This window comes from Sinocyclocheilus grahami, unplaced genomic scaffold (genome assembly GCF_001515645.1).
Source record: "Sinocyclocheilus grahami isolate Dianchi unplaced genomic scaffold, SAMN03320097.WGS_v1.1 scaffold192.1, whole genome shotgun sequence".
NCBI classification, from domain to species: domain Eukaryota; kingdom Metazoa; phylum Chordata; class Actinopteri; order Cypriniformes; family Cyprinidae; genus Sinocyclocheilus; species Sinocyclocheilus grahami.
Genome location: NW_015505371.1, coordinates 1,037,905 through 1,054,254, shown reverse-complemented (window position 1 = coordinate 1,054,254; position 16,350 = coordinate 1,037,905). Strand labels below are relative to the sequence as shown.

General features: G+C 39.8%; 2 protein-coding genes across 2 annotated transcripts in view; one reads left to right on the top strand and one right to left on the bottom strand.

Moving 5' to 3' along the window:
• LOC107594905 (catenin alpha-1-like) overlaps positions 1 to 16,350 on the bottom strand; it is a 140,156-nt gene that overhangs the window by 49,960 nt on the left and 73,846 nt on the right. The window contains exons 8-9 of the mRNA XM_016285119.1: positions 5,583 to 5,663; positions 5,208 to 5,360 (exon numbers count right to left, since the gene is read on the bottom strand). Coding sequence (XP_016140605.1) covers positions 5,208 to 5,360; positions 5,583 to 5,663 — 234 coding nt within the window. The remainder of the gene's footprint in view (positions 1 to 5,207; positions 5,361 to 5,582; positions 5,664 to 16,350) is intronic.
• On the top strand, positions 13,183 to 16,162 carry lrrtm2 (leucine rich repeat transmembrane neuronal 2). Its single transcript, XM_016285105.1, has 2 exons — positions 13,183 to 13,869; positions 14,453 to 16,162. Exons 1-2 carry the CDS (start codon positions 13,554 to 13,556, stop codon positions 16,075 to 16,077), a joined length of 1,941 nt encoding a protein of 646 aa, XP_016140591.1. The 5' UTR covers positions 13,183 to 13,553; the 3' UTR covers positions 16,078 to 16,162.

Below are 16,350 nucleotides of genomic sequence, written 5' to 3'. Positions count from 1 at the left end.
GTGAGTGAGTGCGTGAGTGAGTGCGTGAGTGAGTGCGTGAGTGAGTGCGTGAGTGAGTGAGTGAGTGAGTGAGTGAGTGAGTGGAGGAGATACGTAGCTGGCACTTTTTACAGCCCTTAAAGAGTGTCAACTTCATGCCTTCTGCAGGAGTAAAAAGACAGTGAGGGGAGGGAAGAGTTGGCTGCAGTTCCATCCCTGTCGTAGCCATTGATGCTTCACTGTACTGCAAATGAAATGGCCTCTCTACAGCAATAACTACATCCATATTTAAACTCTAAACAGAGGAAGAAAAAACCTAAATTACACTATAAATCTCACTTGTTTATGGCACGTGGACCACATTTGTGACCATGGACCACAAAACCTGTCGCTGGGGTATATTTTTAGCAATAGCCAAATAAACAATGTATGGGTCAAAATTATCGATTTTTCTTTTATGCCAAAAAGATATTAGGATATTAAGTAAAGATCATGTTCCATGAAGATATTTTGTAAATTTCCTACTGTTTTTACTCCTGCATGTTGATTAGTAATATGCATTGCTAAGAACTTAATTTGGACAACTTTAAAGGCGATTTTCTCAATATTTAGATTTTTTTGCACCCTCAGATTCCAGATTTTCAAATAGTTATATCTCGTCAAAATATTGTCCATACAAACCATACATCAATGGAAAGCTTATTTATTCAGCTTTCCGATGCATAAATCTCAATTTAAAAAAAATGTACCCTTATGACAGGTTTTGTGGTCCAGGGTCACATCTGTAAAAGCAGGTTTTCATTTAAAGAATAATCTTATAATAACTACAAAACACACATATACACTAGGGTTGTGCTGATAGAAGATAGTATTGTGTATCGACGATAGTCAGAGATATCGCCTGTGGCTGATGCCTTTGACGATAGGCTACTAATACTATCCAATTGATATTAGGGCTTATTTGTGCCATCATATTTCTTTTTCTGCATTTTTACAGTGTTACGCATTATAACCAATCACACACGATTTTGTTGACTATGAATGCAATGGCCAATCAGAGGCATTCAGATGAGTCATTGCTGAAACACAGGAGTTTTGCTGTTCAGTGCACACGCTCGCTGACTGAATTCTGCTCTTTATTGTGATTTCTCTCATCATAAAGTATCACTTTTTATTTCTCCTCTTTCCTACTACTAGTTTCAATTCTGTTTCAGTTTTTATAACCATTTCTTACTATGTGTAAGTAAGGTGTTGTTTTTTAGCATGTACGCTTGGCAGTGATTTTTTTAGGATTACTGAAACTGATAAAGTTTTAGCTTTTAGTTTTGGATCTGTTTTTAGTTGTTTTAAGACTACAATCGATTGCTTCTGTTGTCCTCATTTATAAGTCGCTTTGGATAAAAGCCTCTGCTAAATGACTAAAATAAATAAACAAACAACAAAGTGCAGATGTATGTGTGATGCAAGTATAAAGCCCCGTTCACACTACAAGCAACAGCAAAGCGACACAATCCCATTAATTTCAATGGAGAGCTGGCAATTTCCGACGACACGAGTGACAGCGTCCTAGTGTGAATGGGGCTTAAGAGATTTATTCAACATACAGTGCAGATAGCTTCACTGATTATAACGGGAGTGTTTTTTTAAGCGCATAAACTCACGCTAGACTAAAGTCAGATGATGTTATTTGCTCGTGTTCTGTAGCTGCTGCTTGAATAACTGAGGAAATGTAATCATTATAATTAGTAACTTACAATGTCTCTAATAAATTATGTTAAATACAAATTCAGTCATATTAAAAATATTTTATATATTTAGTTAATAGATTACACTGATATTATGCTGCTGGAGTTGGACCACTCTCCGGCTATGAAATAAATAGTGAAGAAATAAATAAATTAGCATGATAATATTGTGTTTCGGCGATCTCACAGGCTGATGATAGGACGATACGACTACGGAGCATATTGCACAACACTAATTTACACTGGAGTTCAAAAGTTTGGGATCAGTAAGATTTTTAATGTTTTTCAAAAAAGTCTCTTATGCGCGTCAAGGCTGCATTTATTTGATCAAAAATACAGAAAAAAATTGCTAATATTGTGAAACATCACAATTTAAAAACTATTTTCTGTTTTAATATGCTTGAAAATATAATTTATTCCTGTGATGCAAAGCTGAATTTTCATCAGCCATTACTCCATTCTTCAATGTCACATGATCCTTCAGAAATTATTCTGATATGATCATACTTTTCCAGAATCAAATTTACAAACCTCTCAGTAGATTCTCAGACCATATTTAACAAATGGTTCATACAGAATTTTCAGCTTTATATTTGGTATATAGCACAGTCATCTGTAAATATTTTTATTTTTTCAGGGGTTTTTCATTGATTTTCTTGCATACATACAGTACATAGACTTTTGCTATTCACATGCACACGGGAATATTTTGCTCACTTACACATTACATTTTCTAGTTTTATAAACTATAACCCATTTCCTTTGTGCGTCACTGCCATACTAAGAAGAAAATGAGGGCATGGATGCACATGAATTAATAGAGATCTATTTGCTCAAAATTTGGCTTTCCTTAGGGTAGTACCCAGGGCCTTCCTTAGGGGGGTGCAACTGGTGCGGTCGCACCGGGTCCCGCGGCAAACGGACCGAGGGGGACCCCCCGGAACGCAATCGGACCGAGGGGTACCCCAACCGAAAAAAAACCCCTCTACCTACCCTCCACACACAAAGCAGACAACACGAGGTCACGCATAACCTGACTCTACACAGCTGGAATATAGGCTTAGTGCATTAGTAATTTGCTTTATACTAAAGAAATACGTCACGAGAAGCTGTGCATTATAGTTGTTTTACCGGTAGCAGGTGTTTTTTAGGCACAAAGTCTCAGTATGTTTAAGGTAGCAAAATCAATAAAAAGACAATGTTCAAAAAGTTACTATTATCATTATTATTGTTGTTGTTAAAAACATATGTTCATCAAGTAATATAACTTTAATTCTAAGCTGTTTACAGTTTCAAAAAAGTTCCTACCTGTGCAGTCAAAGATGTGCGATTATACTATCACACATCAACAATTAAAAAAAATGAATATGTAGCAGCTTGCATTTAACATATTCAAGGACAAATACAGACCTTGCCTCGGCACAAGTGAGGGAAGTACACAAACCACAATCTTTTGAAAATGCCCCTCAAATGCAATTATAAAAATGAGCCCATGCTTTGTTCATGTAATCCATGTTTGGATTAAGTTTGGAATCCATATGGTGCGACCACTGGCTGGTGTCAAATCAAGGCAATGAAAAACGTGTGAGAGAGAGGAGAAAGGGAGGAAAGAGCCAGAGGGATGTGACTTTTTGGAGATGTGTTGTGCTTTGACTATCTTTAGCCCCCAGTGAGACTCTGAGGCTTTTACTCATTACCCCTCCTTTTCCCTTCACTTTGATTTCCTTCACCAGTCTTCCCCTGTACGCAGCGTGTCACACAAGGGCAGGGCCTGCCCCCTGTGGGGAGAGGTCAGTCTGAAATGTCGGTGGATGACGTATCACCACAGGGACTAAGATGAACATATTTGAAAAACTAATGAGGATAGCTAACATTTCTGTCAGTTGCCACTGGCCCTGCCAATGCGAGCATGAGATATAAAACCCCCAGTGATTCGGCATGAAAAACATCTATCTAGAAAATAAAACACCACAAGAGACTTATTTATCGGTCATGAATACGGTTGCCGCAAACAGACACGACAATGCAGATTTCTTGTGAAGTCCATCAATAAGACACTGGAAATCCAGCTGTTTCGCATTTCCCCATCGAGGCAACACTTAACCTTGGGCTCAAAGGAGCTTCACTCTTTGGCTGAGCTTAAAATGTGATTCACAGTTGTGACTGCCCATATAAATGCAGTGATTCCCTGGCTGCGGCATTGTAAACCCAGCAGCCTTACTGCATTTGTACCGCACTATAAAGTATAACTTTGACTCCTGTCTGACACTTCACAAAAAAAGATGAAGCATAAAAGATAAAAGGGCTGTGACACGCTGACTTGAATCAAGCAGTCATGACAGAGAGACTTCAGTTGCATTCACACATAAATAGTGATGGTGCTGACTATCGATTAAAATTTATTCCGTTTTTACATAAGCTTGAATGTTGGAATCAGAATGGAAAGTTTCTACCCTCCAAGTGTGTACTAACTACTTGCGGAAGTGACAGCTTCTATTTTTTCTGTTCTGTGAGTGGCATAAGGCACTTTTAATTAGTGATTTGTAAATCATAAATCACTAAATAAAAGAATTTGATATATTATTCTCATGTAGTATCTGGTATAATTAGCATGTTTCAGGCTCATGTTGAAGGGCGTGGCTCTTCAATAGGGGAACTGACAGACATTCTACAAATATCTAATGACCTAACAAATAAGGCAAAATATTTAAAAACTTCAATTGCACAGAACTATTATAGTTCTCACAAAATACAGATTATGCATAAGAATGGGAACATTGCTCACAGCAATGGATTTGAAGTCTGACAGTAATTGTCTTGAAATCTGTTGTAGGCGGCGAATTTGTTACAAAAGCGATGCTTTGATGGGGATGAATTTAGAGATGCAACTTCTCTGCAGCACGTTCAAGCATGCTGTCAGCATACCAAAACCCTCTCGGAGAAGAAAAGTCTCTTAAACCACCCCATTTTCAAGCACAGCATCCTAAAATATGAAAGTTTAAAAAAAAAATTAGATGCACTCAGTGGTCCACCACCATAATCAGTTAGGCTGTCTATCCTGACTCATCTCTTCATTTAATTTAGTATGGCGAAACAACTCACATTTTGTTTCATTTTAGTCACAAATACTACAAAAGCAAGTAGATACAGTGCACAAAATCAATTTTGGATCAGGACTGGTCTGTGCATTTCAACAGACTTCTACAACAAAACCCCTAAAGGGCTTATCTGAATTAAATACATAAAAAAACACTACAAAAAATGTCAACAAATGTCTTAAAAAAACAACAAACCTACAATCACCAGTTTGCTTCAAGTCATGTGTGCTCTCTTCGAGATGCCATGTTAAACAAAAAGAATAGCTAGTCTGGAGGAGTACAAATAATGTTCCATCATTTGTTTTTAAACAATTCCAGAATTTAAAATCTGCAACAGACGAGGGACAGTAATTTGCACTTTATGGAGCAGAAAACAGGTGCCTACCTCAATCAGTTTGTTGGCGTGCTCACGGAAAACTTGGGCATATTCCTTCACCTCCTTTTCATTACCATTCTTGGCAGCCTCGATCAATACCAGCAGTGGAACATTGGTCTCCAGAAAAGAGTCTGACACGTGGTCCATCACAGCCTTCCGCAGCTGAAATTATGAATACGCAAAAAAACAAACCCTTAGCTAGTGTATGATCACTCAGAGCACCTGGGTTTGGTGCATTCATTTTTAATACGTAATGTAAACATATCATGCATTTAAAGAGGGACAGTTATGATTTATTATTATGGAGAAGGACATAAAGTATTCTTGTTGACATCTATAATCAAAATAAATGTGATTCTGTGCACTGCTTCAAGGTGAACGGACCTGTCTGCGCAGGTCACGGGTCTTCTTAGTCATCCTGTCGATGGCAGTGTTCAGGGCATCGCTCTTCTCTTTATGTCCAGCCTGTGATAAAAACAAACAGAGGAAAATATACTTAGGCTCATTTAAACGTGTTATAGTCAGACTCGCAGGGAAAAAGAAAAATGACAGGTGGGAGTTAAAGCTGAGGACTGAAAGGACAAGACAAACTTGTAAGATATGATGGATAAGATGCATTTTCTACAGAGGAAGAAAAAAAGTTAAACAGCATGAGTCACTTAGATGGTAACAAACCCCTGTGGCAAACATTTCATTTCATTCCATTCTTAAAAACTTTGTAGGAGTTTAGGTTCTTTTACCCCCCTTTGGCGATTATTGTTTCGTATGACTAACGTGACTTGTGGTACTGTCAGGAGGCACCCGCCCACATTCTTTCACCGATACATTTTTCAGCTCAAAAATACAGTTGTCTGTCTGTCACATTCTTGAGCTGGGCTTAAGCAATCCATGAAATAATTCATGGCACAAATAGCTCTCCTGTTGTGAAAGTACAAAAAAAAAAAAAGGTTGTAGGGCATAGGCACATTTAAAGATTAGTTAAAATGCGACAAATTCTTTTGAACTGGTGTCTGTGTGATGAGTGGGGGCGGGGCTGAGAGCCGTGGGAACGGAGCGAGGCCGGTTGAGTAATTAATGAGCGACACCTGCACCACTCACCGGTCTTGAGTCTCACGGAGGAGCTCCGGAAGGATAAAAGGGAGGAGTGACGACAGTGTCGGACGAGAGAGGACCAGGCCTGGAGTTTATTTTGTGTTTTGTGAGCGGCAGTCGTCCGCAAGGGGCTGCCGCTTTACTTTCGTTTTGTGTTTGTTTATTTGATTAAAGTTTGGTTTAAATGTTCGCCGGTTCCCGCCGCCTCCTTCCCGATCTACAAACTACGTTACAGTCTGATTCTTCCATCCCCAACCTTCAAATATTAAAATGTAAGTAAGGCACTTACATCTAAAAAACAAACCATTATGTGATGGGTCAGACAGCTTTTAACAATACACAAAGTTCAGAGGAAGGTAGACAGGAGGAGTTAAGCCTGGTCAAGCAGAGTTCACATGTTAGCCAACACAATGATTGCAATTTATGTCGGAGATAAATCTGAGCAATTTCCACACTTTACAAGGCGTCCACTTGTCCAGCGCTTCAAGCCAGGTTGGCTAGTGTTGGGAGAGTGGATCTCACTCACATGCCCCAGAAAAATTGCTCATGTGCAGTGGGTAGGTAAATCTCCAACACAGGGAAAAGCCTGGGGGAAGGCCGTCACAGAGGCACAAGCAGCACAAGTGTGACAGTCAATGAAATATGGCAGTGGCACTGGCAGTTCGCCCCCCCCCTACATCCTCACCCCATTGTGTGGTACATGGCAGGAGGCAAGTGAACGCCATCGGCCTTAATACCCTACTGATTTTGTGCCAGTTGGATGAAAGCACTTCAGAGCAATGTAGACTCTCCAGTGTAATGGTGAGGGACTGTCAATTCTAAATCACTAACCTTCAGATCAGTTGCTCATTGAGTTGAACAAAAATTACCTAGATAAGCGCAAATGGTACATTCATCCACAGCGCAACTAAGAAAACTCGACGGATATTACCTATATGATAGCATATTCCCCCGGAGGGCAAAATGACTTGGATCACTCAATATTGATTTTGCCTCGAGGAGCTCCACTTAATTGGCCAGTCACTTGACTCCTCACACTAGTTTACGTGGTGTTTTCACACATATAGTTAATGATGGTCAGGTAGAGCTGTGCTTTCAGCATGAACAAATCACCCCACAGTTTGGTGGAAGAAAAAAAAGATTTTAAAACTCCTCAGCAGAGACATCCCTTGAGGGCAGATTACACACCAGTGAGAAAAGCATCTGTAAAGAAGTAATATGACCCATGGAGAAAAACGACAAACAAATAAATCATACGCAGACAAAATGGCCCAGGTCATTTTAGAAAGTGACCACCCCAAAAAAAGAAACACAAATGTTCAAATTAAGCACAGTGGGTACAATGGCACAAAAGCAATTTTAGCACAACCCAGTCACCATGTGCACAGGAGAAACGATATAAATAAATAAGTATTTGCCAAGCTACACACTTGGAAAATTAACTAGACAGTGGCTTATCTGAATAAAGAAAGATTTGTATAAATGGGCTGGTTTAGAGTCACATTTACATTTAGATACCTATAGTCGCATTCAAAAACTGTTTAACTTGACAAGGTCCTAAATACAACTCATTCCATGAGATTCTGGAAGAAAAAAAAAAGTCACGTAATGCAAAGAGTCCAACTACAACAGACCAACAATTACACATAACAGGAATAATTTTTCACAGCAGGCGATTTGACATCTAGCAATAATTCGTCTTGAAATTTACTGAAAGCAGAGAATGTGTTACAAAAGCAGCACATTGATGGCGGTAGCAGCATCGTTTTAAAGGGGAATTCAGAAAATGTCTTTGCAATGTCTTGATTTTTTAAAGGGGTCATATGATTCGATTTCAAGTTTTCCTTTCTCTTTGGAGTGTTACAATCTGATTGTGCATAGATAAGATCCCTGAAGTTGCAAAGACTAAAGTCTCAAAACCAAAGAGGTATTCTTTAAGACTCTGCCACGCCCTCCTAAAACGGCTCGTTCTAACACGCCCCCACATATCTACCTCACTATGTGGCAATATTAGTGTAATGCCGCCCAAATGTGCACTCAAAGAAAGAAGGCGTGGTTTCAGTAACCGCAGTTAGTGTTGAAGCAGCCATGTCAGGGAGACACTGTGTTTCTAGGTGAAAGCAAAAGCACTTTATTTGGCCTTCTGAAAGTAGATGCATTTAGGAATCTTTAAGATTACTTACAACAGAGCAGCAATGCATTTTATGGACGACCGTTTCGTGAACCTAGGAGAGGAGGTAATTCTGACTTTGCTATGGCAATCTGGCGCTTCTGAATCAGCTACTGTTTTGTTATTAGTTGCTATTGACTGTTCAAATGCGGAGTTTTGCGCATCGTGTGTGTGTGCGAGCGAACGAGAGAGAGCGAGAGATCACAGTGGAGTCAGCCGTCTTAACCGTGGTTTGTGTACTGCACACATACCAGCTTCATCACTGTGTCTGTCATGCGACTCTGACATTATTTTGAAAGATGAAGCTCGCGATTATGGTAAGGGGCGTTACATTTCCGACGCGTGCTTGCGGTGTTCGGCCAATCACAATGCACTGGGTCAGCTGGCCAATCAGAGCAGACTGCGCTTGTCGGAAGGAGGGACTTTGTAGAAAACAAAGCGTTTGAGAGAGGTGGGGCATAGAGAACTTACAATAATGTACAGTATTTGAAAAAGAATGTGTTTTTTGAACATTAAAGCATGTCAACATATTCTGTTACACCAAATACACAAAATAATGATCTTTAAAAAAAAGCATCATATGACCCCTTTAAGTTTGTGAGCAAACAAAAAAGTTGACAGTTTTTTATAAACAAGTAACATGAGATATATAAAAACAAATACAAAAACATACTATTAAAATATTAAATACAAACTAATAAAATATTCAATAAAATGACATTTAAAAAAAAGTTATTTTGGAATCAAAATGGTGGTTTTCAATCAAAAATGGTTTCTGATCTGCTAATACATACTCTTTCTCATCCATTTTTAGCCAGTAAGCACGATAGACCGTCATCTAGGGCTGGGTATCGAGTTCGATACTTTTTTGGCACCGACCGAATTGCCTCGACACTATCGAATATCGAAAAACGTCTTGTCGTTCGGTACCAAATTTCGATACCGAAGGTGTTAATCTCATCAACGTCAGTGAGGCGCAGATCGATCAGTGTTTGACATCCGCGAGAGCAATGCGAAAACGTACGGAGCAGTCTGCTCGTGGTATCTTACTATAGCCTAATACACCGATAGGTCTGCACAGTCGGTCCGCGTCACACTCAGAGATGTGGCTCACACGTGAGGATTTAGTGTGAATGTGTCATTTACACTATAAGGCTACATTTACACTGGTGCGTTTTAGTTTTAAAATGAAAACGATCCTCGTCTTACTGGCGTTTCCACTGCGTTTCAACATCAGTAACCAAAAATAACTATGTAAACACCAAAACGCAATATTATTCTGATTTTATTACATTTAGAGTAAGTGGTCGAATAGTGGGTATCTATTGACAGTATAAGGTTGCGCTGCTGAGGCGAGGCTCACAGCCTCTCCAGGAGAAATCAAAACACACGCAACACTAAGAAACTCAGCATCCTGAGGTAAAAATTAAAAATGGAAAGTTTTTATATTTAAAATAGTTAGTTAGGCAACATCACACACCGTTTTCACCATTACGACTGTTTAATAGTTCTATAAACAGTTCAATAAGCAAATACAATAATATTAGGTCACTTACATTTTAGGCGGAACACAGCGCACCTCACAGCAACCAGTCGATTCATTGCATGTTTTGAACGAATCGGTTGAGTCAAAGTTTCATTAGCCCATGCATATTCATCTAATGAATCTGCCGTTTAAACGAATCGTTTGAATGAACGACTCAATCACTCATTAAACGCTCACTACATTTTAATTTAGTTGAAAAGTATTTGTGTGTTTTGGCCATGTATTGTTGATGAAATTAAATATATTATAACCTCTGAGTCAGAGCAGCGATCATGGAAGAGAGAGCACAGGCAGACAGCGCTAGAAACTGCTAATGCTTATCAGTAAATCAGTGGAAAATTAATAGAAATGACGATTCTGTCTGAGCTAGGCGTTTTAAAACAAACACACACTAGTGTAAAAGTAGCTAACAGATGTGTAAACTGAAGACTATTTGAGCTTTATTAAAACTCTTTGCACTGATTTTTTGTTAGTTACATTTTGTTCCTTTGTGCAGTGGCTCAGGAGAGTCTTTGTGTCTGTATAAACATCAACAAGCTGAAAAATAAAACCAAAGTTTTTTTTTTTTTAGATAATGTAATCTTGTTCAAATTGATTTAATAAAATTGGTATCGAAAAAAGTATGGTTCAGGAACCGGTATCGAAGTCAAGGTATCGGTATCGAAAAATTTTGAACGATAGCCAGCCCTACTGTCATCCAACACGTCAGGCTTGATTTCATTAAAAAAAGGAACGTTTTCATTTCCATTACATTACATTCAGCAAACCCACATGAAGAAAAATTAGCCAAAGACAGAGCAGCAGAGAAAAATGCAGACAACAGCTACATTGTGCACGTCTTATGTTTAGTGAAATCTCCTGTGGGGCTATGCAGTGTGAATGCTCTATTAAGTCCAGCATTTAGACTCTGTCCCCACCACCGCAGATCGACAGGAGTAGAAAAGGTCTCTGTGACGTCGGTTTGCTTGTGACGCGTTTCGTGTTGAAAACCTGAACGAGCGAAAGGGAGAGGGAGCAGAAGGAACAATCTGATTGCAAGTCATCGTATATCAAATTAAGTATCAGCTTCCTGTGCCAACTGAATTATATTGTAAACTCATTCATCAACACGTAATCAAAGTAAAAACACAAACAAAATCATTCTAAATCACCTAATATGTATTTTAATTTACTACTACAAAGTAGTAAATCACCCAGCTTCATCACAAGCATACACATACATACATACATACATACATACATACATACATACATACTAGGGGTGGAACAGTTAAACTTACTCACAGTTCAGTTTGTATCACAGTTTTAGAGTCACAGTTTCGGTATGGTTCGGTATGAGCTATGTAGGGAAAACTATACTGTCAAATTGACTATACTGTCAAATAAAAATAAAGAAAATAAGAATAATCTAACTACAAAGCAACAGCACAAATAAATTCAATAGAGTAAAGATACAAATAAAATAAACCGTGATTTTCAGGGTTTTTTTTAACCCTGAGGTCTAACATTAGTTTTTAGTTAATTAAAGATTAATCTTTATTAAAAAGTTACAAAAGCTATTTAATCAAGACCAGTGAGTGATTTCCTTGTTGTTGCTGTATGATTAATATTAAGAAAGTGCTGTCACTTTAAGAGAATCCACTGATCCAGTGCACTGATACAGTACTTTCAGCCGGCTATGTCTGCTAGGATACTCACCAAGACGGGCATTTTGACCATTTTTGTGTGAATTTATCCATTCAAACACAATACTTCAGAGAGAGCTTAATATTTGCAATCGCTCTGAGGCACGGGTTCACGTGCTTCGGATGAGCGCACGCACAAATCTTCTCACTGCGTGTAAGCTCGAGTCTCAAATGTTTAAACTGGCAAGGCTTAAATGAGTTTAGTTTAAACACAAATGTCAACGTGTGCTGTTCAGGTCTTGCCTGTGCACGCGTGCTATCAGCATGATGACGGCATAAATGACTGCTCACATTCCGACATACGGCACTCGCATTGAACAAGAGTGAATGGTTTGTCCACATTTGTTTTATTTCTCCATCGCTGTTGTTGTAATGTACTGGGAAGCCAGAATCCATCAACAGAAACATACATTAGCCGAACCCTGTTTGTTTTACATGTTTTTATTTATAACAAACATTATTACAAATGCGTTGTCATTTTCAGTTGAACCGCGGCAGTGCGTGCCGAACTGTGTGTGGTGAACCGTACGGTTCGATTTTTTACCGAGAACCATTCCATCCCTAATACATGCATGCATGTGTGTATATATATATATATATATATATATATATATACACATACATACATTCATACATACACGTATACATATATACACACATCTATCTATCTATCTATATCTATCTATACATATACATCTATCTATCTATACATCTATATCCATCTATACATATACATCTATCTATCTATATCCATCTATACATCTATCGATATTTATCTATATATATACACAAACAAACAAAATATAGAACCTGACCAGACAGGAAGCAGACAAAGATTTAATGTAATTGTTAATTTCAGCTGTGAACTGCTGCAACACGTTGCAGTTATCAATATTCTGACTGTGAAGAACCAGAGGGGAAAAAAAGCAAGGGAGGGGGAGGGTGCATTGAATCAAACGGCAAAGCACTGTGCAAATGTGCAAGGTGGAAAGTGAGCGAGCCAGGGAGCGAATATATATATATATATATATATATATATATATATATATATATATATATATATATATATATATATATATATATACACATACATACATTCATACATACACGTATACATATATACACACATCTATCTATCTATCTATATCTATCTATACATATACATCTATCTATCTATACATCTATATCCATCTATACATATACATCTATCTATCTATATCCATCTATACATCTATCGATATTTATCTATATATATACACAAACAAACAAAATATAGAACCTGACCAGACAGGAAGCAGACAAAGATTTAATGTAATTGTTAATTTCAGCTGTGAACTGCTGCAACACGTTGCAGTTATCAATATTCTGACTGTGAAGAACCAGAGGGGAAAAAAAGCAAGGGAGGGGGAGGGTGCATTGAATCAAACGGCAAAGCACTGTGCAAATGTGCAAGGTGGAAAGTGAGCGAGCCAGGGAGCGAACCAGAGAGAGAGAGAGAGAGAGAGGGAGAGGGAGGGAGAGAGACTGCACTGGTGATCGACGCCAGCCTGCCAGCACTCTGTAGCAGTGAGTGGCTGCAACAAAAGCACAGAATAACATCTCAGCTCCTCTCCTCTGCCTTTCCCCTCACTGCATCTCCCGTTCCTCGGTGCAGAGAACTCCACACAACACAGCAGAGCCACATGGAACTGGCGTCGCAAGTGCAGCCTCAGCCTGCCATCAACAAGTTAGTGATGAAGGAGCTCGAGCAATGAAAGAGGAATGCGTGATCTTCAATTAACCAATTGAGCTGACATCACTGCGGTGGAAAAGGAAAAAGGCAGCTAAGAGACGAAGGGATCTGCTCAGCCGTGCTGCTTTGGATGCAAATCAACTTCAAATTTAAGGATTCTTGGAAGGCAAATAACGTTAGTCTTTTCTTAATCTGGGAATTAAATATAAGGACTGAAAAAAGGTCAGACCGGACAAAAGAGGAAAAAAACGGCATCCCAGGACATGGAATTCCTGAATTTGGTTCAACTGGGGGGGCACAGCACTTCTTTATTTCTCAAGAGCTTGATTCCTTTTGTATTTACCCAAAAGGTTTTTTTCTCTGTGGATTTCTCTTCCATCTGGTTGCTCCAAAAGTCTGCGGAAAAAGACAGTTGAATGCAGCCTCCGATGTACACAAAAGAATGGGTAAGTTAGCCCTTTTATTCACAGAGTCTGGACCTGAATAGGCAATGTAGTGAATAGGAGGGGGGGACAGTGGTTGGCAGGGTCTCTAGAAACATCTATATATTTAAAAAGCGGCTTTCCTTTTTTTACTTAATAGACTTATAATATTTAACAAGCAGTAATTTGCAGCAGGAAAAGGGAGAAAAATATAACTTACTAGCCACTTTATAAAAATTACAACAAAAAAAAAATTACGGCAAAATGGCATGGGGAAAAAATTGAATGATAAACTGCATTATAGGAAAAAAAATTAAATGAAACCTGTGAATAAAATGCTAATACTACAGTTCAAACATATGAATAGATAATGTATGCATTAAAATTACTTAAGCATAACTATCAGTGCAAGTCATTGAACATTCCCCTTAAACATTCTTAAAATTCTTGGATCAACTAGCAGATTGCATTGACTATGTTGACAAATACAGAGAGAGTGTCATGATAATGCCATTTCAATGATAATGGGGGGGGAACGTTTCTGTGTACTGCAGAGATTAGATTTCCCTCCCCCCCAGTTTATTTTCTTATCTTTAAACCCACCCAGGTTTCCATTCAAGGTGGCCATTGGTGGGACAAGCACCAGCGGCACTTTGTGTGATCAGCATGCTACTGTGCCTCCCTCCTGTGTCATGCACAACCTGCCCCCAGAAATGCCGATGTGAAGACCTGCAGTTTTACTGCGACACGCAGGGGCTCCTGGCGCCCCCAGACAGTGTGGATAAAGGGGCCCTTGGACTTTCGCTCAGACACAACAGCATCAGCGAGCTCAGCTCAGACCAGTTCTTTGGCTTCACCCAGCTCACTTGGCTTCACCTGGACCACAACCAAATAACCACTGTGCATGAGGATGCCTTCCAGGGACTGTACAAGCTCAAGGACCTTAACCTAAGCTCAAACCGCATCACCAAGCTGCCAAACACAACCTTCATCCACCTCATCAACCTGCAGATCTTGGATCTCTCCTTCAACCAGATGACAGCTCTGGAGCCTGAGCTCTTTCATGGGCTCCGGAAACTTCAGATCCTACACCTGCGGTCAAACTCACTGCGCACAACGCCTGTGCGGGCCTTCTGGGACTGCCGGAGCCTGGAATACCTTGGCTTGAGCAACAACCGGCTCCGTAGCCTGGCCCGGAACGGCTTTGCCGGGTTAATTAAGCTGCGGGAGCTCCATTTGGAACACAATCACTTGACCAAGATTAACTTGGCACACTTCCCTCGACTGGTCACCCTCCAGTTCCTTTATCTTCAGTGGAACAAGATAAACAATTTAACATGCACCATGGAATGGAAATGGACAACTCTGGAGAAACTGGATCTCACTGGGAATGAGATACGTGTACTCACCCCCGACGTGTTTGAGACGTTGCCCAACCTCAAGATCCTGATGCTGGATAACAACAAACTGACCAGCCTCGATACGCAAACCATGGATATGTGGAAGTCCCTAAATGTGATTGGGCTTTCGAGCAACCTTTGGGAATGTACCAAACGGATCTGCAATTTAGCCACTTGGCTGATCACCTTTAAGGGTCGATGGGAGCATTCTATCCTCTGCCACAGTCCTGAGTACGCACAGGGTGAGGAAATACTGGATGCCGTTTACGGATTCCAATTTTGCCAAAATTTCTCAGCCCCAGTCATACTGACCAGTACCAGCACAGAGGCCATGCTCCCAGAGATCACAAGCTCCCTGTTCGGAAATATGCAGACCCCTACGCAAGACTTCTATGCAGAGGATTTTGGGAGCTTTACGATTGTCACTACTACTACCACCACCACACAACCCCCACGCACTGCCCTCGCTACTACCATGACAGTGGAGGGGACAGACATTACAGAGGACTACTCTGCAATGGACAACACAGTGCTGACCCAGAGGGTCATCATTGGCACCATGGCTCTGTTGTTTTCCTTCTTTCTCATCATTTTTGTAGTGTACATATCACGAAAATGCTGCCCTCCCACTCTGAGGCGGATACGCCATTGCTCGGCCATTCAAAATCGGCGACAGATGAGGACCCAGCAGAGGCAGCCAATGGCGGACCTGGCCACACAGGTGCCCTATAACGAGTACGAGCCCAGTCATGAGGAGGGTGCACTTGTGATCATCAATGGCTATGGGCAGTGCAAATGTCAGCAACTGCCTTACAAAGAGTGTGAAGTATAAACTATTTATTCCTACAGTTTCTGGATTTAACCATTTGTCCATTTCAAAAGAAAGAGGGTTTGCTTTTGGACTCCCCCCTCCCCCTCCCCCTTTTCAGTTTGTATGAAGAATATTTCTTTGAAATTGTTAGCTTTGGAAATCTATGAAAGCTTGAGATGACTGGGATAAATTAGAAAAGAGGAAATATAGAGAAATCAAGTTTATTTTTGTAATACAAATGCAAAGGTTCATATCTAGCTGTGGCAATCAATCTCAGCAGAGGAAGGTTGGATG

Bases quoted from the DNA above. Each gene is read 5' to 3' on its own strand.
- lrrtm2 (XM_016285105.1), top strand. From the start codon at position 13,554: ATGCAAATCAACTTCAAATTTAAGGATTCTTGGAAGGCAAATAACGTT. The intron at 13,870-14,452 runs GTAAGTTAGCCC...AAACCCACCCAG, and splicing joins CGATGTACACAAAAGAATGG to GTTTCCATTCAAGGTGGCCA.